The following is a 22,097-nucleotide window of genomic DNA, read 5'->3' as shown; positions in this document are numbered from 1 at the left end:
CAATCAACGGCGGCTTAAAGCATGGCATTTATTGTTAATGTAAGAAAAAGTTGAAAGCTTGGAGGATTGTAGTTCAGTGGTATCCTCAAGAACCTAGGGTCTCTTATCTCACCACCCCAAACACCAATCTAAGCATGTTAGTTTTATCCTGGAAGCAAAATGGCCACCACTAGTCCCTCTGATAGGCTCACACAACTGTATTCTGGGGGAGGAAGTGAAGGAAGAGGAAGAGGAGCTCTTCTCAAGACCCTTCTTTTGTCAAGGAGGAAACTTATTCCTAGAAATCCCTCCATCTAACATCTCACTGCCCAGACCTAGGCCACATGGGCACCCTTAGCTCTAAGGGCTGGGAGAGCCAATATCCGGCAATGGGGAACAGAGTTGCCATTTGGCTTGGGCCCAGTGATGGTTTCCACCAGGCTTGGGTTGGTTGCTACGTGAACAAAATTAGCATTCTTTTGACAAAGAAGATGGAAACACCTGCCATGGATGTGGGGATCACTCTTTGTAGTTTTAAATAAATAGTAGCAAATGGGGACTGTCTGTTACTATGTGCCAGACACGGTTCAAAGCTTTCTGGAGGCTTCTGTAAACTGAGCTGTGGAGTTTGTTCTATAGCATCAGCCTTTCAAGTTTGGGAATATTGATTTAATGGCTGCACTACTTACCTATGCTATTGATCCAGGACTTAATTGGAAAAACTACAATAGTTGAGGAATAGTCAGAAGTCAGAGGAGGGAACTGCAAAAGTAAGATGATAATTTGGAGCCAATTTTCCCCTTCTTCCCTGTAAGCTTTTGAACCACTTCTGGGGTTTTTGGATCTAGTCTTTCATAAACAAGTTATCTCATCCTCACTCGGCAAAGGCTTCCCATGACATAATTGCTCTTGGAGGGTTAGACTAGGTGCAGTTCTTAAGCACCTGTTGTATACCAGACTTGGAAATACACGGCCCTATTTGGTCCTTGTTGATAATCTGCGATCCATGGCCATTACTTTTTCTGTGATGTAAGATGAAGGGGAATGGAGTCCTCCAGCCGAAGATAGCCGAAGATAGGTGTGGAATATTCCAGACACCCAGACAGAGATGATGCCCGGTTCTCTCAGTGAGTCTCTCTGCAGTGCTTATCTATTTAATAAAAAGAATAGGCATGGTCAGCCCATCTTACATTTGAACAATTCTGGTTTTATTTTAAAGCAAGATGTGTGGTGTGTGTGTTTTTTTTTTTAATCCTAAAGGTCATCCGATTTTTCTTTTTCTGCTCATAGTCATGAGGCTTCCTTATCTAAACAGTGATCTATTGTTCCCATCCTTAGACCCACAGAGGTTTGTTTTCTTAACTTCGGTTTTAACAGAACAGCTCCTCCTCTCTCCCAAATGCATAAGAAGTATCTTTTAATAAGAAAGAAAAATCTCAGATGAGCTCTCCAAAAATCTTCTTCAACTGAGTCCACTATAGAATATTGTATCCAACCCCTCCCCTCCCCCCCAATCTCTTTCTCTTAGGTTAGAACATCTTTCCCTTGAAAAGTGATCAGGGCATGGGAGGAATCCTCGCTGGCTTATCTTTCCTTCCCAGCGCAACTTCCACAAAGAAACATAGACAGGGCTTTCAAGGCTTCAGAAATCAATTTAGCCGATGAATCCATTTAGTTAGATGTTAATGAAACTTGGTGGGTTTAAAAATAATGAATATTTAATAAGACGTAAATTGAAAGACATAAACACGGTTGGCAATAATATAATGAAGTTAATAAGTCTCAGCCTCCCCCTGCCCACCTCCTCCCTCTCGAAACAGGGTGATTTTAGGAGTTGCTGTTGCTCACTGAAGTTTGCCAGCTTTCCCATTGGCTACGACTTCAATGTGCCTTTTAAAAACCCTAGTACAGTTGGGAACTGAGCTCTGGCAGATAAAGTGTGCTATCACACTGTGTTCAGTAGCTGCAGACGGCAACGGCTCTTTCTAGCTCCCTATCTTCCAGAGATTTGTGTAACAAACTCAGTTTCCTGTCGTTGAAGGCAGGAAGCAGCATGGATCACTTCATTCCTTTAAAAAAATAAAAAGAAAGAAAGAAAACGGCATTTTGGTCACATTCTCTGCTCTGGGCTTGAAGAGGGGCTTTATTTAATGATCAGGAGCAAGCATGTGATTATATCTGTGCTCAAAGCCTCAGACAACTTAAATGCCTTTGGGTTGGGAGTCATGTTTTTTTGTTTCCTCTTTAAGAGCACCAGCACCGGAGCCTTCTGCTTCATTCCCGTTAGCTCTGTGGCTGCGTCTTACCCTGCGTCCACGGCTACATCCTTGCCTTTAAGCACCCTCCCCACCCCCTTGCCAATTCATTGCCCTGTCTTTGGGCCTCCCATGCCACCGACCCTTCTCAGAATCTCAGTAAACCCAGAATCCCTGCTCTGTGCCATCACACCCAACAGGATCGCCTGTGGCACATCTTGGGAAATGTTTGTGTTTAACCTCACAGAAGCCAGCGCCTAGCCAAAATGAATTGGCGGCAGGATGCTGAAAACAGCCAAGTAGAAGTGAGTCTCCCTCCCAATTCAGCAGTGGGCTGTCTCTTGGCAATCCAGTGGAGCTCAGCTTCCTCTATCAGCTGGGGGGAGTGCGGCTCTCTCCTGGCGATTAACACTTGTTAGTAAACAAGGGCTGTCCTCCTCGGGTGGTGATTTTGCAGATCAAGGTAATAAAAGGGCATTTTGTCTAAGAAAATATATCTGGGACCCAGAGGTGGGATCCCTCCTAGGAGGGCCTGAGTGATATTGTTATCGGTAGCATGAGAAGTACCGCTGTTAAAAAATGATCATGTTTTTTTTGTGTGCGTTTGTGTGCATGTTCAGAGAGAAGGGGATCAGCCTGAAAGAGTACAACCAATCGCATCATCCACCTTGATCCATTCCGACCTGACATCGGTTTATGGCACCGTGGTAATGAACAGGACTGTTTTATTCTTGGGGACTGGAGATGGCCAGTTACTTAAGGTTGGTTTTTTGTGCCTTCCTCAAATGTCTATTTTAATAGTGATCCATTTTGTGCTTTGTGATTTTTTTTTTTTTAATGCTTCTGAGTTTATGCACACCATCATACCAATTGCTTTGTGAATTCCCCAGAGACCCCTAGAAATGGCCTGGAAGAAATTTTGGAAATCTGTATGTAATCACCACCTCCCCCACCCCCCCAGTTGTGCAATGAAGTATTGGTCCCCTCGCTACCTGGGAGTGTTCCAAGATATTTTCCCTTCCTTACTCATAAGCTGCCTGGGCGAGGGAAAGGGGGTCTGGCCCCTACCCCATCCCTGACTCACCTTCCTGAGGCATATGACCTTTCAGTTCTGTCTCCTTTATAATGGAAACATACAAAGCACCTGATTTCTCACAACTTCAAAGAGAGGAGAGATTATAGGGCTTGAAAAGAAGAAAAAACAGGTGTTCCTTCCCTGCCTGCCCACTTGCCACCCACAGAGGGGGTTTGTTTTCTGCCCTTTGTACCCACACACACCACGGAGAGGTTAGAGATCTAAAATCCTTTGAGACTCCTCCTGACTTTTATCTTGGAGGACTATTTTTTCCCCCGGTATGGCTCTGCCCTGGTCAAGTTGGAGATTTTTGCCCACTAATGGGAGGGGCAGTGGAGAAGAGGAGAAAATAAAATCAGAGACACTAAAATGACTTGTCTGAAATTACATAGTGGTCATCTTATCATCCTCATTGGGAAGCATTAATTGAACACCTCCTGTGGCTCCCAGTGCTTTAGAAATTGGGAACCACATTATTTCTGTCACCTAAGACTGATACTTCTTGCCCCTAGCCAGCCTATTTACTCTCAGGCTCAGATTCTTCATTGAATCTTAACAGATCAGTTATCCCTATAGATCTCCTATGGATAACTAGCTGTGTGACTTTAGGTGAATCACTTAACCTCTCTGAGCCTCCATTTCCTCATTTGGGAAATGAAATTATTCTAGAAAAACCCTTTTCTGTTCTGGTGGGCTCGGATTCTGTCTTCTGTGCCCCTGTGCCCCCCACTCTGGCCAAACCTGTTTACTTGTTCCTCTCCAAATGTGTATTGTGTAGGCCTGTCTCACACCTTTGTTCACACTGTACCCCTACCCTGGAATGCTTTTTGCTTTTTTCTATTATGCTGTGGCACAACTCAAACTCCACCTCCTCTCCGATGACACTGAAGCCTAGAGTGGTCTCGCTCTGCCCTTCTCTCCGGAAATGCCCGTGATCAATTTCTTTCTTCTGATTCCTCACATGTCTTGGTTGGAAACCCACCCTTTTCACTGGTATGTGTACTTGCCCTCCCAACTTGATTTTAAGCTTCTCGAGAAGGGGACCAATGAATTCCCACAGCCTAATACAGTGCTGGGTGCCTGGTAGGCATTTGATTTAATCTGTTTTCTTTGGAGGAAACCCAGTAACATATGGGAGGGAGTTTGTTTGTATACACATTCTTTTAAAATATACATTGATCATCTTTCCTGTTGCATTAGCTTTATTTCCTGGGGAAGGATAAACACCCATCAATCATTCTACCCGAGTCACTGGGTGACATCTGTAGCTACACCGACCTGGTCAGGCTGATTGGACCCATTAGCCTGGCAGAAGATTCCATCAATCCTTCCCAGGCCTCCTCACCAATTATCTCTTTCAGATTTGGGATATTTTTGATGAATGTTTTGACAAGAACACTGTTTCCCCCAAAGCCGAGCCAACCAAACTGTTACATGGTGAACTGGAGGTGAAGGAACACTGGGCTATAAATAGCTCCCCAGGGGACAGCCTGGTCTTGCCCACCCTGTTGAGTTTGTGTACGGCTGGCCAGTGTTCAATGATGCTGGGGCCCCAGATGGGCCCAAGGTACAGCTGCATGCTGCTGAGGAACAGGGTCTGTACAGGGTGCCCCTTCAGAAACCACATCCGTGGCCCCACTTTGGGGGTTCGAGGAACAGGTCAGGTTAGCTTTCTGTTCATTTTGGGGCTGCGGCCATTGATACAGTGCTTCCTGTATGCCGGGATGCTCTGCGTCTCCAGCCATTTCAGTCCTCTCCACAACCTGGCAAGGGAGGTCTGCTATTCCCACTGTACAGATGAGAGAGCCGAGGCCCAGAGAAATTGGATGATTTGCCCAAAGTCACACAGGGACAGAGCAGGGATTTGAACTTGGAGTGACTGTGGAGACAGCACTAATTTCCCCATGCCCTATGGTGCATTGACTCTGCAATCTCTGTCCCTGGGATGAGCAACCACTCTCTACACGTCTGGGAGTGAGGGGGAGGCATCTGACAGAGGACCATGCCTGGAGGGACCGATGTTCCTTGAGGAGGGGAGGTCAGGGTCCCTAGAGGTTCAGGGAAGGGTCCCAGCCTGAGAAAATGGCAGCCCAGCTGACTGAGAGATACCTCACTGGCAGGATAACTTCTTGGGCATTAGCCCCCCCGCCCCCCACGCACACCAAGAGAGCTACTTCTGTCAGCAAGAGGTCATGAGGGAGGAATTTGAGCTGACTTGGCACCCAGGCTCCCTAGAACAACCCACTGGTTCCCAAGACTTTATCCTGTATCCTATGGGCACATTCTTGGATGCAGCCCCTGAAATTACCCAGGGTCCCAAAGACCTGGGATTGTGCAGATGATTGGGAAGCCACAGATAATCCCCAAATCCCTTTATTCAAAAGCTTCAAGCTTCTCCCTTGCCAGGCTTGTCACCAGAACTGTAAGAAAAGACAAACTTTGATAGACACAAGCTTGGCTTCTTAAGCCACAGCGTGGAGGAACTAATGAGTGGTGAAAAGCAAAACCCAGCCCAGCGCAGACAGTGGGAGGAGGAGACAGAGGGCTTGGATCACCCGCAGCCTGACTCATCACTTTCCAAGTGATCAGGAGTTGACAGCATTTTGACATTCACCAGGCGCTGTTGTCTATGGCTGGTTGGATGAGAGGCAGGAAACTGCAATTGGGGGCCAATTGCTGTTTTTTGTTGTTTTTTTTTTTACCACCGTCAGTAAAAATCTGACTTCTTAAATCTCTGTAGGCCTTATGGAGTTTTAATTTGGTGCCATTTTAAACTGTGCATTAGTTAAATAACTTTTCCTTGTTATAAAAGTAATATATGCTCATATGGAAAGTCGCAGAGTAATGGGGGATGAAAGAAGGCAAAGGAAAAAATGAGCCCTAATTGTGTCACGTAGCAGCAACTGCTGTCAGCATTTAGGATTCTTCTTTGTATAGATGAGGTCAGACTTCATCCCATCTTTACATCCTTCTTTCCTTCAGTTAATTAGGGAAAATGCTTACATTAAAATGTTATTGCAGACCCTTTGTAAACAGCATTTTTAAGTAGCTGTATTCTATTTTATTACTTGGAACCATTATTCTGCACTTAAGCTGAGACATTGGATCACTTTTAAAGTGTCATTAAAGACGCATGCACTTTTCCCAAGGAAGTTGGCATTACCTCCAAAGGTAGGATTTCACTGTTGATCAATGGAGAAGTAACACTTTCCAATTAAGTCTTCCTGACTTTAGTCTTAGGCTTCGCAACATTTTGGAAACAGCGAATGAATGTAGAACTCAGAGTCCTTTGAGAACATCTAATCTGCTCTTTTGTTTTATCAGTGGTCATGAGGTCATGGTCGCAAGGCGGGTTATGTCTAGCCAGCCCCCCCCTCACACCCCCGTTATTTCCCCATTCTGCTTCCTCTCTGATCATGATTGTGTGCTATAATTTTTTTAGTTGTCAGCATCTCCACTGAGCTCAGCTGAAAAGTCTGAGCCCACTGAACTCAGCTTCGAGGAATTCATATTGCCCGTGTTGCTCCGGGCGTGCGTTTCCATAAACACATGTCGTATCTTTCTCCAGACTGTGGTCCAACATATTGTGCGGTTTGGATCCCTTCAAGCTGACTGTTTGCACATAGAAAATAGTCCTTATTTCAAGGGCAGAATTGAATATTTTGGGCTTTTCCAGGTGGTAATGTAAGTAATAACGAAATATGCATGAAATTTGAAATTTGTAACATTCTGCATGCCCATTAACCTTTCCTGCAAGCATAAAAGAGAAGGCAGTGGGCAAGGAATAATAAAGCACTAACATTTCTGAGCTCGTAGCATGTGCCAGGCATTAGAACCAGCATCTGCATGGGTTAACTCACTTAATCCTTACGGGTCAATTCTATCACCATCCCCACTTTAGAAATGAGAAAACCTGAGGCTTAGAGAGGTTAGGTAGCTTGCTTAAGGTGATTTGAACTGAAGCAAACCATCCCCAGAGCCCAAGCTTCTATCCCCCAACTAAACTGCACTAACAGTTAAAATATAGTCTGCAGGGCTTAGGTAGAGTTTATGGGACTGGTTTTTATGTTTTCATTTTCTTTCTAACATTGGGGCATCTGGGTTGATACCAAGATGCAGGTGTTTGAGGTTTCACAAGAAGGGCCATGGCCTCTGTGGTTTGCTTTGTTTCCATTTGAGGATGGCCTTCTGGCAGCCCAGCTCAGTGCAGTCCTGAGGGGACTCTTAGAGCTGCACATGTTTCATGGGGGCCTTTGGTTCCCTTGGGAACCCCAGCTTTACCTCAACAGTCTCCTTTCCAGGAAGGGCAGGAATTCTGGTCTCATGCTGATGTTTTGAAAGGCTCCAGCGAGAGAAGGCTGGCCTTTCCCTAACACTCCTGGGTCTGAAGCAGGGGTCAGGAAGCAGAGGCTCCATCATGCTGGGTCCCCATATCCAGCCTTACAGTCAGGCTATGTGGCCCCCCAAACTCTATTCCTACTAATAAGACTTCATTTATCCAAACTATGGAACAAAATTAAAACCGTTCCATAAAGTTCTTTCTGAATTCAAACAGAAGCCAAACTGTGTACTACCTGTAGAGTCTATCTTGATTCTGGTGATTATAGTTTCGGAGTGAACAGAAGAGAAAACAACAGCAAAAGCAGAAATCTTTTATGAAGATAAGCTCTACTTATATTCCCACAGATTGTTACATTAGGGAAAAGGAGGCCTTGGAGAACCAGGACAGGACCTATGGCCAGAAGTCGGGGTAGTGAGGATGGCTGAGTTGAGGTATTGGGCCAAAGAGTCAAAACAGCAGCAAGTATCAAAACTTGGAAGTGGGTTTCAGGGTTTGCTGTTTAGAATGTCCTATGAAGCCTATTTCACGTTCTCTCTCACTCTATTCATTCCAATCGATGAATTTGCGAGGACTCTGCAATTGGGAACTTTTTCTCTCCCATATAATCTACACATATACCGTGTTTCCCTGAAAATAAGACACTGCCTTATATTCATTTTTTCTCAGGAAGACACACTAGGGCTTATTTTCAGGGGATGTCTTTCTCTCCGCGCCAAAATGCATGGCGTAGCTACATAGCCACGCCCATCACTAGGTCTTATTATTGAGGGCTTATATTTAACAAATGCATAGAAATCCTACTAGGGCTTATTTTTGGGGTAGGCCTTATTTTGGGGGAAACACAGTAGAACTTGTGGTTCAGGCTGTATGCTTCTCTTACTGTTTCCACCAAAATAAGTAGATTGGAAACAAAAGAGAAATTTGCCTTCCTCTTTATATTTCATGTTTGTTACTCCCAACTACAGAGGCACCTTCTGCTATTAGATAATTACTTCGCTTTCCTGTGTGTGTTTGTGTCTTTAAGGCTCCTGCCCAGCGTTTCTCAGAAACTGCTTACGGGGGAAAAATAAATAAATAAATGAGGGGATTGACTTGTTTGCTCTTCAACAGGTTAGCCCCGCAGAGTGAAGCTTTGACAAAGGAAAAGATTATTTTATTTGGCAGAAAATATTTTAGTTTTCTGAGCACCTGTGGCTTTCTGTTTCATGGTAACCGTAAAGAAAAAGAGAAATAGGCTTTTGTTTCATTTTTTCTCCACCCTCATTTTCCTCACCATGGTATCCTTTCCGTGGGTGGTAATGAACGTGTCCTACAACTGTGCGGTGTGGAAGTCTCCATTCGGTTAATTTCAGCAGCGTGGCTGGGAGCTTTTGTATGCAAGGAAAATCCCAAGGCTAGTTAATAGTCTACCATGAGGCTTCAGGAGGATGTCAACAGAAACAATATGTTGACACAAACTGAAATTCTCCATCAGGGAGAATGTGTTTTCTACACAGGCTTCAGCCGGAGAAAGCTGAAGAGCCCTATAAAATCTTGAATGGTAATGGAGTCGTTTTTTCATTTAATGAATATTTATTGGGCACCTTTTATGTGCCAGCCACTTATCGGGGTGCTCAATATACAAAGGTGAACAAAACAGACAACGCCTCTGCTCTCCTGGTGAGAAGAAGAAGACAGAAAACAAGTAAATGGATTAATCAGTGATCAAGACACTTCAGATAGCGATGAGGGCCGTGAAGGAAACAGGGATGAGTGGGGGTGGGGGGGGGCGCAGGGGAGAGGCAATCAGGGAAAGCTTCTCAGCGGAGGTGATGTTTGAGACTCCCAGGATGAAGGAGTGTAAGAGAATATACAGGGAACGGGGCAGATTGACTTCAGATTAGATCTATATTAAGGTCGTATCCTGGAAGCAATAGATAAAAATCCACATCGTGCCCAAGGAGTGTGTGTGAATTGGATGAGGTTTCTCTTATGCAAAATTCAACCCATTTTAGGTTTCTGTGAGTCACTGTTACTTCCTGCATCGCTTCACTGATCGTGTTCTTTTTCCGAGGCTGCCCACCTAAACTCAGCTGAGGAAGGAGCGTTTCCTGTGCTCCAGTCTCCTTGGCTGTCTTTTCTGTGTTAATATTCTCATGAATTTTGCAATTAGAAAGTCCACATGTCCCATTGGTCCCCATGGACCAGGCTGGGGCTGAGGCTGGGTGGGGTGGGAGGTGATATTATTAAAAAACCTGTCCCCGAGTCATCTGAGAGAGTTGAGACTCCAGGGACCAGAGAGGCAGCGCTCCCCATCCCCCGTAGCCCAGTTGGGACCCATATGATGAAAGCTAACACTTCCTCTTGTCTTATCAGGGTTATGGAGATCATTCTTTGCAAATCTAGCAAAAAGGGTTTGACCGACTCACCCTCAAACATTTTTCAATTTAATTTTCATGTATTCATTTTTAAAGGTGATACATTGACATTATTCAAAACTCAAAAGAATCAAGAAAGAATACAGTGAAAGTCACCTGCTCCTGACTTACCAGGCAACTGGAAGTTTCTCCTTTACAGAGTGTCTTCACAGAAATAGTTTAGATCTGTCTACAACCAAAAAGGGGAAGATAGTCTCTCCCCTCCCTTATTCAACATAAAATTCATCAAACATACACTTACATATGTATATATACCTGTGTATGTATATATCCATATACTTAGAAATATGTGTACACCTTTAATATAACTTAAAGAGCTTTTTAAATATTTTTAGGGCATAATAATATTTCATTATTTGTACTGTAGTTTACTTAACCATGTCTTTATTGCTGGGCATTTAGGTTGTTTCGACATGATGCTCCTTGATGCTTTCTAATTTTGATAGGTAATGCCAGTGACTTTCTAAAAACATCCCACCACCACGGATGAAACATACCAATTAAAACTCAGCATCTATGGTTATCAGGACGTGCCTCAGTGCAGGCCATGCTAAATAGCTTGCTCAGGAAACTGGTTTGTAAACCCTGACCCACAGTGTACTTTGGTAACTTAAGAAAATAAAAGAAAGGCTTATTTGCCATAATGCAGAGTTCTAGAGAGAATACTGGTGCTTTATCTCTGGAGTATTAAGTAAATAAACCAATGTTGCACCAAACTGGATTTTTCCAGCCTTCTCTCTTCTGCATCAGCAATGCCCCAAGAGTAAATAAAATAAGCCCCCAGTAAAAACTGCTGGGCTACTCCTAATTCACCTAAAAAGGGTGAGTGGTAGTGTTTTGTAAATTGTGTTCTCACTTATTTTCTTATTTTAAAGCAAGTGCCAGATGCTGTATCATTTCTCCTCCACATATTTCGTTATGCATCCCTAAAAAATAATTGTCACCATAATGCTGTTATCATAAGTAACAAAATTATCAGCAATTTCTTAGGATTACCTACTATCCAGTCCATATAATGTCATTTTCCAGTTGACTCAAAAATGTATTTAAGATTGTTGTGCCCTGTCCTTGGGGTTATGGAGACCACCCTTGCATAGTCGAGAAGAAGAAAAAAACAGTTTGACCCCCACTCACCCTCAAATGTGTTTAAAGTTTAATTTATATGCATTTTTTAAGGTAATACATTGACATTGTTCAAAACTCAAAAGAACCAAGAAAGTTGTATTTAAGATCGTTCCACACATTGGCATACTCCGTGAGTGTGTCTACTCAGTCTCCTTCAGGGAAGCCCTGTCCGATAGAACTTTCTGTGATGAGAGGGATGTTCCATAAATACCCTCTCCAATATGGCAGCCTAGGATTGACTAGTGAGCACTGGAGATGTGGCTGATGTGCTAAGGAACTGACTTTTTATTTAAGTTAAAATAGTTATATGTGGTTAGTAGCTGCCACGTTGGGTAGGGCAGGGATAGAGTCATTTCATAGTGACTGGAGGCACAGACCTTTCCCACCTCCCTTGGGACCTAACTGCTTCTGTTTAAAGAAGAGCTTTTAAAAAGTCATATTTCATATATTTGGCTAGTGAGATTGACTTTTACAAAGCTGCTTCTGAGTTTGGTGAACAGTTCAGGGGCTCTGAGTGAGTCACTGTTTATACCAGATCCCCCTGGGAGTTGACCTGGGTAGACAGTGGAAGAAAGTCATCGACCGCAGGGATCAGTCAGACTCAGGCCCAGGTCCTGGAAGGGGTGAATGCAGGAAGACACTCTGTGTGCCCAGTGGAAAAGGAGCCTTTGGGTAAATAGCACATACCCAGCTGCCATCACAATATGTGGGTACAGAGGACGCATGAAAGTAGACTTAGTCTGAAAAAGGTCTCAGGTGCCAATTTTTTGCTTCTAAATGTCACTGAATATGAATTATATATCTGCATGAGTTCAAATTACCAAACGTTGATTACCTTCATTTTTCAAAGTATTTGTAGGTATAAAGATAATTAAGCTGTGGTCCCTACCCAGAAGAAGCTGGCAGTCTATTAATAGATTATTATCTAGTGAGTATTGGTTATGTGCTGATCATCTTTCATAATTCTTATTTTTCACAAAACCATATGTAAGGAAGGCATTATTCATCCCATTTTAGAGATGAGAAATTGAGGCCCAGGGAAGCTAATTAAGTTACTAGTTCAAAGTCGCACAGCTACTGAAAGGATAGAGCCAGCGTGCAAACCCAAGCCCAAACCACCATGATATTTCTCAGAGATTATGATCCATGTAATAGCGTCGTACCTGGTCTTCAGAGTCACACTTAAACCCTGCCCGGCTGTATCCTGTCAGCCTTGCTCAAAGCCCTGCAATGGCTTCCTCTCCCTCACCTCTTTACTCTCGAGGAGTAAGAGGCAAGATCTTTACACAGTCCTATAAGACTTAATTATTATCTGCTACCTGTTATTTCCCTACCTTGCTCCCCACTCCTCTCTTCTAAGTCCACACTGGCATCCTCCCACCTAGAGTCTTTGCATTGGTAGGGCCTTTTTTTTTTGCAGTTTTTGGCTGGGGCTGGGTTTGAACCCACCACCTCTGGCATATGGGGCTGGCGCCCTACTTTGAGCCACCAGGGCGGCGCCTCTTCTAAGCACTTGCTTCACCCAAGTATCCAATGACTCCTTCACCTGTAAGTCTAAATAAATAGCCCCTTTTCAATGACACCTAATCTGAACATACACTCGCCATCTCCTTACCCCACTGTATTTTGACCTATGTCAACTTACCACCTTCTAATATATTTTATAATTTACTTTTTTATTGCCAATCATCTGTTATGACTCCCCCCACATACACACATGCACACACATACATGCGTCTGTTAGTCCCAAGAGGGCAGGATTTCTCTTGTCCCCATTTTGTTCATTGCCATTTTCCAGACACCCAAGACCAGTGCCTGATACACAACAGGTGTTCAGTAGATTTTTGTTGCCGGAAGATGAGTGAATTTCAAATATATACAATTCCAAAGCCACTGAGTACTGAGTCACCCTTGTTTATATTTTATATATATAAACACACACCTACTTGCCAAGTTATCTGGGTTACTTTAAAAGGCATGACTATCAGAGTAACTCATCCAAATATATGTAGGAGCTATTTTCTTTAATTTCAAGTCAGTCTTGGCACGATATTAATGAAGCTGTTACTTATGGCTTCTGATAGGACCAGACGTGGTCAGAAACTGTGGGAAAAGCTTCCCCCAGCACGGAAGCGTGGCTTGCTTATTTGTTAGTGTGTTTTTGATGACTTTGTCCTCTGCAAAAGAAGAGCAGCTGTGCTGGTTATTACCAGCCTTGTTGAAGACTGAAGCGAGAGGATGATCAAGGAACATGGTACCTTAGCCAGTATTTGCAGTGAGTAAGAAAAGAGGTGGTTTTAGGATTAAGCTGGAACTTTTGCCAGCTTGCTATTCAAAGTATTGAATAGAAATTGTATTTCTCTTTTTGAAAAACAAAATAGGTTATTCTTGGTGAGAATTTGACTTCCAATTGTCCAGAGGTTATCTATGAAATTAAAGAAGAAACACCTGTCTTCTACAAGCTCGTTCCCGACCCTGTGAAGAATATCTATATCTATGTGACGGCTGGCAAGGAGGTAGGTAGAAATACTAGTTATCGCTTTTGACTTAGGAATAAAAATTATTTAATCGATGTCATTCTCTGGTAGAAAAGCTTTTACTCTGAACTACTGAGTTTAAACAGGGCTGCAGGCTTCAGGAAGATCCGTAGTGGTTCGCAGGCAGGGAATTAAAAACCTTACTGACTGTCAGTAAGTAAGCAAGAAATATTACCTATTTAGACAATTTTATTATTGGCTATATTTCCAGTGCCAGGTTTTTCAGAGGAGGGTGGGCTTGCAAATGGGCGCATCATCAGTAAGGTAACTGAATTTGCACATTTATAGTGTGGGCCGTGGATAGTTAGATGCATTTATGAGTATACCCAGCGGGGCTGGCTTTGGAATTGGGGGTTAATATCAGGCCACAGTCTCATACACATTCATGAATCAAGAACTAGAGGGCACTTGCCCTCCCTCTCTTAATTTATCTGGATGTTTTAGTTGTTCTTGTTTCTGCTTTCTGAAATAAAAATAACGTATCTTTGACATTTTCTTTATCCTTACAAACTGCTTTTGAGGAATAGGGAAAGAAAACTAATTTTTATCAAGTTCCTACTGACTTATGGGCTGGTCACTGTTCTTCGTGTGGTCTCCATCTGGATACGTGGAGCTGTGTACACACACACACACGTATAAGTATAATAAACAATGTTAATGAAATGTGTTAATAATTTAATGAGATAAAGTTACCCTTTTATATGTGAATAATCTTTAAGACTTGGAGAGGTTAAATGTTCAAGGACATAGACATATATACATACATTTATAGACATATGTATATGTATCTGTGTATGTTAATCTTTGCGAGGCTAAGACAAAAACTCTACCCTGATCCCAAAGCATGTGATAAATGAGGTCACATCTCAAATTTGTGAAAACTATAACTAGGATGTTCTCTGGCTCTGCAGATTTAACTCATGACCATTTGAACATACAAAGTCCAAAGAAGATAATTGAGACTTGCATAATTATATATAGAATGGATGTAACAGATACTCTTAGCCCACACATGTTTTTCATTCTTTTCCTTTCAGTCATTCTAGAGAGAATAGCAATGACAGCACCGTACCTGTGCTTTTTGAATCACACAGTAGGTGTACAGACACTTTAGTGTCTAGCTTTCTTACAAAGGCCATATTGCTGTTTGCGAAAAGTCAGTTATACCAGAATGACCACATTGATGGTCACGTCTGAATCTGGCTGCACTTGTAAACCAGTTCTTCACCACGCAGAATCTTCTCTGCCAACATGCATCGCCATTCAAACACTTTATTATGTTTCTTTCCTGGCAGTCCCATATTTGAAAGATTTTTGTCTACTCAGCATATCTTAAGTATTCCCATTCCCGGGGTTTATTTATCAAGGGCATCTCCAGACTGCCAGTCAGAGTAACGACTTATGTTACCACGTAGAGCTGATAAAATTCCAACTCAAAGCAAAGATGCTTGAAGTCTTGCTTAAGTATCTTTGTATCTGTCCGTGTTTTTCCATTCAGCTTTTTTGAAATATTGCTGACAGCTCCTGAGTCCATGTTACTTCCCACATGGGTAGCAGCAGAACCCCAGAACCCAGGACTCTAGCTGGGAATTGCTTTGAAAGCCATTAATAGTTGATAGATCCTCACTTTCTGGAAAGCAGAGTTCTAATCTCTGCTTATTCAAAGCCTGAAGTCCTGGGGAGAATTTTTGACTGGGCATCAAAGCTGGTTATTCCTATCTCTGTATGTTTTTTTTTTCTTGAGACAGAGTCTTACCTGGTCACCCTCGATAGAGTGCTGTGGCATCACGGCTCACAGAAACCTCAAACTCTTGGCTCAAGTGATTCTCTTTCCTCAACCTCGCAAGTAGCTGGGACTACAGGTGCCCACCACAATACCTGGCTATTTTTAGAGATGGGGGGTCTCACTTTTGCTCAGGCTGGTCTTGAACTCCTGGGCACAATCAACACTCCTCAGACTCCCTGAGTGCTAGGATAACAGGCGTGAGCCACCACACGCCCGGCCTTTACTATGTCTTTCATTTATAATTACTGCCAGAGATCCTATTAGCTTACTCTGATTGAGGCAAAACCTAAGGAAGCTTCTTTCTTAGACTCTTGGGAAGATAGTAGCAGCCAAACTAATAAGCCAGGGGATAGCCATAAAATGATATAATACATAGCCTTTAAAAATAATCCTATGGAGATATATGCATTAATGTGAATAGTCACTATAGTATGTTATTAAATTAAAAAGCAGATCCAATGTAGTATTTATAGAGTCCTCTGTTCTATAATACTATGCACAGTACATGATTATGTTTGTTTAAATACATTGACTAGTAGTTCTTAAAGAGTGTTCTGGAGACTCATATTCCATTGAATATCCTGAGCAAAAGTGGTCCCCCGACCAATGCTTGCTTCTTATACCTCTCCTGAAGTACCACCAGGCTCAGCATATTCAAAGGCTGTCACAAGCCTTGTGCTAAAGAAATCTCTTTAGCTTTTTCAGTCGAAAGTCTTACACTTAGTGGACTGTGGAACCCTTTTCTCCCATAATAGCAGTGGCCAGTATTTACTAAGCATTTAGTAAGTGTCGGACAATGCAATAATCCCATGAAGTCAGTAGTACCCTCGCCATTTCACAGATGAGGAAACAAGGCTAGAGAGATTACTTCGCAAAATCCCTCAGAATTAAAAAGCTATTTTGTGAGCTACATGGAAGGATACACATTCTGGTTAATTCTGGCTCAGACTCCGGTCTGCCGGCTGCACTTGGGAACAGCACCAGGGTCTGCTGACACGGAAGGGCATGGTTATCCCTCTTCAGGTCAGCTCCGAACTGAAGGATCTTCCTCAGCGTATTCCCTGTTTCTTCTCATGAGCCCCTTCTGGAACTTTCTGGTTTTCTAACCTGCTTAAGAAGTCACTACTTCTTCCTCGCAATGTACAGCTGCCTGGCATAATGAGTTCCATGGGTTCCCTGACTCCCCACTGTGTGATTTTGCCTGTAGAAAATGCGTGCGTGATGCACAGGCCCCTGCCGCCTCCCCTGCCCTGCTTGGAGGTGCTGACTGGCTGCCCCAGAAGCCTGGGTTTGCCCACCATGGGTGCCCATGTGGCTGCTATTTCCTGACCACCTGAAGAGGCAGCTCCAGGGGCAGAGAAGTGATTTGAATTCTCCCCTCTTTCACTTTTAACACCAGTGGAAGAGGGTTGAAAATGAGAGAAACAAGTGAGGAGCTGAGGTGATAGGGTTACCCCTGGGGGGGTCTGGGAGGGCCTGATCCTTAAGCCCTCCTCATTTGCACATGCAGTGCCAGCCTCATGCAGGCACTCCTGGAGCAGAGCTTTTGCTCTTCCCAAACGCTCATTTCCAAGATGCCACTGGCCACACATTGTCTCTATATGAAACCCAGGTGACCTGATTCCATGACCCCTATGGAAATCTTTATTAGCAGATTGGAAACCCGACGGCACATCAGACTCATCTGAGAGAGCCCTTCAAATACAGATTCTTAGGCCCCGCCCTACACTTAACAAGAGTCCTGTGGCAGGAGTCTGGGAATATGTTCTTTCAAACTCCCCGTGGGAGGGGGGTGGTCATTCAGATACAACCCAACTGCTTGGTGTCCAAGGTCTTGAGACCCACTGCCCGGCACGGTTGTGGAGACACAGTTCAACCTGATAAACATGCCCCTTCATCAGATAAGGTGTTGTCGTTTTCTCCTGGTGTTGCTGATGATTCCATCGGAACCACTGTCGTCTTTATTTTTAGGTGCGGAGAATTCGTGTTGCAAACTGCAGTAAACACAAATCCTGTTCGGAGTGTTTAACAGCAACAGACCCTCATTGCGGTTGGTGCCATTCACAGCAAAGGTATTTCCTGAATTCTTTCTCACCAACTCTCGTTTTTTTTTGAAAAAGTGCCGCTGAACACTTGTTGCCCTACTTTAACGATCCAGTCCCACCACCTGGGGGAACCGATCTCTTCACCGCTGAAATCTCATTGTACAGTGCTGAGGAAGTCTGGAAAGTGTCTCCAGGCACATCAGTGCTGCAGAAGCGTTGGCCCTGGGCCGCCCAGGGCCGCCCAGCCTGGGGATGGAGAGGGACAGGTGTTCCCAACCCCTACCCCCCACCCCCCAAGGAGCATGCGTGAGAACAGGTAGATTTTGCTCTTACTTTCTGCAGAGTCCCCCAAGACTCAAGAGAGAGGCAAAAGGTTCACCCTCAGAGAAGATAAAAGCATAGGGATGTTTGAACGTTTTTAAATGAATCCCTATCACGTCGTGTACACTGCTCGCTCCCTGGAATCCTTATTATTGATGGCGCCGGGTCCTAACGCGGTACAGCTGCGGGCCTGATGTACAATCTCAGGCTCCGGGCAGAGCCTGCCCCGCCTGGGCTTGAATTATGATGTTCACGACCCAGCTAGGCTCTGGGGCGACTGGCGGCGGCTTCCTCGCCATGGCAGTTCCTAGCGTGGCTGGGACCGGCCTGGTTGGGTTGCCGTTGCCATGGCGACGCAGTACTCAGCTCGCGCTGTCGAAGCAGAGGAGGAGAGAGCGGAGCTGCAGCTCGGGCAGGGAAGGGGGGAAACCGTAACAGCGCCTGTCAGTTTGGCGCTTTCCGTTTTTTAAAGGTGAAAAGGACAAGAAAGAACAGAGCAGGTGGAGAGAAGCTGAAGGCTGAACGAGGGGCCGGTGTGGGGATGGAAAAGAGGGAGGACTGGGGAGCTGACGGGAGAGCCATAGAGGCAGAGAGGGACGGACAATGTGAGCTGGAGGTTCTGGAAACAAACTAAAAATGTGGGGATGAAATTAATGAAGAGTTCACGGGAGAAGTCACAACCCAGCTGCGGCAAGACGAGTAATTGCCTTTGCCTCTTGCCGCATCTCCTTACCGGGCTGTTTCCCTCCGAGTCACTGGCAGACAAACGAAGCAAGGGCCAAGAGAATTCTCATGAATAATTGTAATTGGGTAGGAACCTTTTCTTCTTGTCTCTCGCTCAAGACTGGAGTTTAAGAAATTAACTGATGGAGAACGGCGTTTTATTGTTGCACACTCACCAAGCTAGTCCCGCGGTGGTCCTCCCTGCCCGTGCTGGCAGGGGATGGGGATGGGGATGGGGTTGGGGTTGGGGATGAGGGCGATGATTCAACAGCCTCACAGGGCTGCTGGCTCCTGTGTTCACAACCAGCTTGGCTCTGGGGTCCGTGAGAGAGGAACCCGTGTGTGAATTTGGGAATGGGGAGTATTTAGATAGTACTTAGAAAAGCATTCCGATCAGAAGAAAGAGTGAATATAGATCAAGGGGAAAAGTTCAAGAACTGGGTGTTAAGGTGCTGCAATGTTTAGGGGATGAGAGGAAAGAGGGGAATCAGGGAAATGAGGAGGAAGCAGCCAGAAAGGGGAAAGGAAAAAACCTAGGAAGGGTGGTCTGGAAGCCAAGGGAAGAAAAGAGGGGGAAGCCGTCTACTGGGCCAGGTCCTGCTGAGAGAAGAAGAGAAGTGATCATTGGACTTAGCAGGTGGTGACTGGTGATCATGACAAAGGCCATTGTTAGGAGTGGTGCTAAAGCCACCGAGACAATGGGAAGACAAGACAGTGACAGGGACAAGTCCTCAGGGGAGCTTTCCTGAGAAAGGCAGCCGAAAAATGGAGCAGCCACAGAAGGAGAAAGTGGAGTCCTGTCTTTTTAAGATGCACAAAGTAACAAGACATTTCTGGAGTGTTGGGAAAATTCCAGTAGAGAGGGAGAGACTGATGACACAGGGAAGGGAGCAGAGAGTTGTGGAGTGTTGTCTTTCAGTAGATGAAAGAAAATATGACCTGGTACACCGGCCTCAGACAGGAGCACCGGCAGGTCATCCTTAGTGAGGGGAGGAAGGTGAAGAGTCTGGGTCCAGGCACAGGGAGGGGACACAGCCTGTGCTGCATCTCTTCACATTGTTCTCATCATTTTCAGTCAACTAAGAGTGGGGGAGAGAGAAGAGAGAGCAGGAGTGGACTAGAGGACTGGGGGAGAGAGCGGGGAGAGAGCGGAGTAGGGAGATATGGAACAGTTGCCAGGCGGCACTGGGGCCCACTTGAGGTTGGTGCCCTTGGCTTGGGAGTGAGAGCAGTAAGCATGCTTTTGCTTTTCTCAGGCCATCTTCAGTTCTTGTGGTATAGTCATGGGGAAAGTTAGATGCAGCCAATTTGGGAACTTTGCCAGAAAATACACCAAGAGGGGAGACAGGGGCAAGAGAGATGAGGGTTTATGCAAGGGATGGACAATGAAATTGATGTGGACTTTAATATATATAATAATGGAGGGAAGGATGGACCCCATGGTTATAAGAGATGTGAAAAGGTGGTAGGGTATGTGCATTGGAGGGTATGGTTGGGTTTAAGAATCGTCAGGACTGGAGAACTAGAAAGGGGAATTGTTGGACTTTAGGGGCTTGAAGTTGAGGTCATGGAGGGGGTGGAGTTATTGGTGATGACAAGGTCAAGGGTTTGAGTGGGATAGAAAGCAAGACTATTGGCAGAGAGGGGTCAAGGAACCAAGGTAGCTGTCAGAGTATTAGACGGACCAGTCATCTGCACAGAATCACCAAGAACAATGATGGGAAAAGTCCTGGAGAGGGTGGAGATAAATATTCAAGAAATGAAGGGCTGTGGCTGCGGTGGGTGGCCTGTAATGGTCACACCAAGCAGAGGCTTGGGTGGTTTGGGCTGAAAGCATGAGCTTCAGAGTTGGGATTGGGAGGCCAGGAAAGAAAGAAGAGGACCCAAGGCAGCACCTAGAAGAAGCAGCCAGCCCTTGAGAGGCATTTGAGGGAGCTGTGTGTTCAGGGGAGAGAAGTCTCAGCAAGACTAAGAAGGTGAAAGAACAGTCAGAGAAGAAGCTGAGTACATCAGTAAAACCAAAACCTGCCACTTGCTTTTGCTCTGGTTCCCTCACTCCTGTCCCAGCATTTTCCAGGAAGAGTGATCCTTTTAAACTCAAAATCGGATTATGTCATTCCCATTCAAAACCTCCACTGACGTTCTGTCTTAGAATTCAGTCTGACTCCCTCACTGCTGGGGCTTGTGTGAGGAGCTTCCCGTGATCTGACCCTTTACCACTTCTCTGACCTCATGCCTCTCTCCATTGTTTACCCCAGGCACCTTGACTCAAGAATATGCCAAGCATATTCCTGCCCCAGGGCCCTTGCACTTGCTGTTTCTTGAGTCTAGAATATTCTTCCCCAGATCTTTTCAGGGTTGGCTCTTTCTTAATCATCTTGTTCTACAACACACATCTCTCTCCACCTGACTACCCACCCTGTCTTCAGTAGCTTCCCCTCCCAGTCACCTCACAGTTTTCTTTGTGGCCCATCACTATCTGAAATGACTTTATTTCTCTACTTCTCCCCTTATTGAAATGAACTCAAAAAACGTAAGTTAAAGGAGTGTGGTCAGTTGAGTGATGGCTAAACTCTACCAAGGGCATGGCAGATGGAGACTGGTGTCTTAAGTATGATAACATGTTCTGAAGTCATGAAGTGATGACCCTCACAGCCATGTCAGATTACTTGGTTTCAGCCCGGCATGAGCTAGCCTAAGATGAAATAAAACTAAGGCTCAGATCTGTGACTCATAGTAAGCTCCCAGTACCATTCAAAATTAGGAATTCTAAAGGGGGATGTTTTCTTATAACTGTAGAGCATCCCACTATGTTTATTTTAAATGTCACAGATTTATTTAGAAAAATAATTTATTTCTTCTGTTGAGAAGGTTGAGTTTTCTTGCATACGTGTCTAGAAAGTGGATTTGGGTAGGGTAGGGGGTGGGGGGAGGCAAAGAAACGATGTCAACTTCCTTTTGATCGAGTGTTAAGAATAGGCATCCAGTATAAGCAGATAAAAAGCAATTAGATAAACAATGAGCTCTCAAACGTCTAGTATTTTATTGTTGGAGCCGCAAATCCAACCTGTGCTGAATTTGTCTGTGTGGGTGGAAAGTGAATTTTTGCAGGCTGAATATCTTGGGTTTGGAAGCGGTTTCTCAGTTTCTCCCATATTGCAAAGCATAGCACATGTGTTCAGTTATGGATTTCCACAAAACTGGCAATCCTGAACCAATGAACGAGTGAGGTTCCAAAAGTTCATTTGCAAGTTTGTTTGGCACGTAGAATGCGTTTTCCCATAGAAACAATGTCATAAATTAAGGATTGATTTCCAAGCCAGCCCACAAAATTCAATTTATTTAATTTCAACAAATATTTATTGAATACCTACCAAGAGCCCAATATGGGCCATGAGATATAGCTAGGTGGTAAAGAGAGAAATCAGATGCCATTCTTGGCTTTAAGGAACTCTAATGCTAGTTACAGAGGCAGACCTGTCAATGGCCAAC

General features: G+C 44.5%; 1 protein-coding gene across 1 annotated transcript in view; it reads left to right on the top strand.

The window, feature by feature from the left end:
• The window catches only part of PLXNC1 (plexin C1), a gene marked incomplete at its 5' end in the record, with an annotated part of 149,276 nt that overhangs the window by 16,117 nt on the left and 111,062 nt on the right, over positions 1–22,097 (top strand). The window contains 3 exons of the mRNA XM_012814153.2: positions 2,855–2,995; positions 13,575–13,709; positions 17,488–17,588. Coding sequence (XP_012669607.1) covers positions 2,855–2,995; positions 13,575–13,709; positions 17,488–17,588 — 377 coding nt within the window. The remainder of the gene's footprint in view (positions 1–2,854; positions 2,996–13,574; positions 13,710–17,487; positions 17,589–22,097) is intronic.

The sequence above is a fragment of the Otolemur garnettii genome, unplaced genomic scaffold, assembly GCF_000181295.1.
Source record: "Otolemur garnettii isolate 467f Iridium unplaced genomic scaffold, OtoGar3 scaffold00007, whole genome shotgun sequence".
Taxonomy (NCBI): Eukaryota; Metazoa; Chordata; class Mammalia; order Primates; family Galagidae; genus Otolemur; species Otolemur garnettii.
This window is presented reverse-complemented; position numbering and strand designations above follow the sequence as displayed.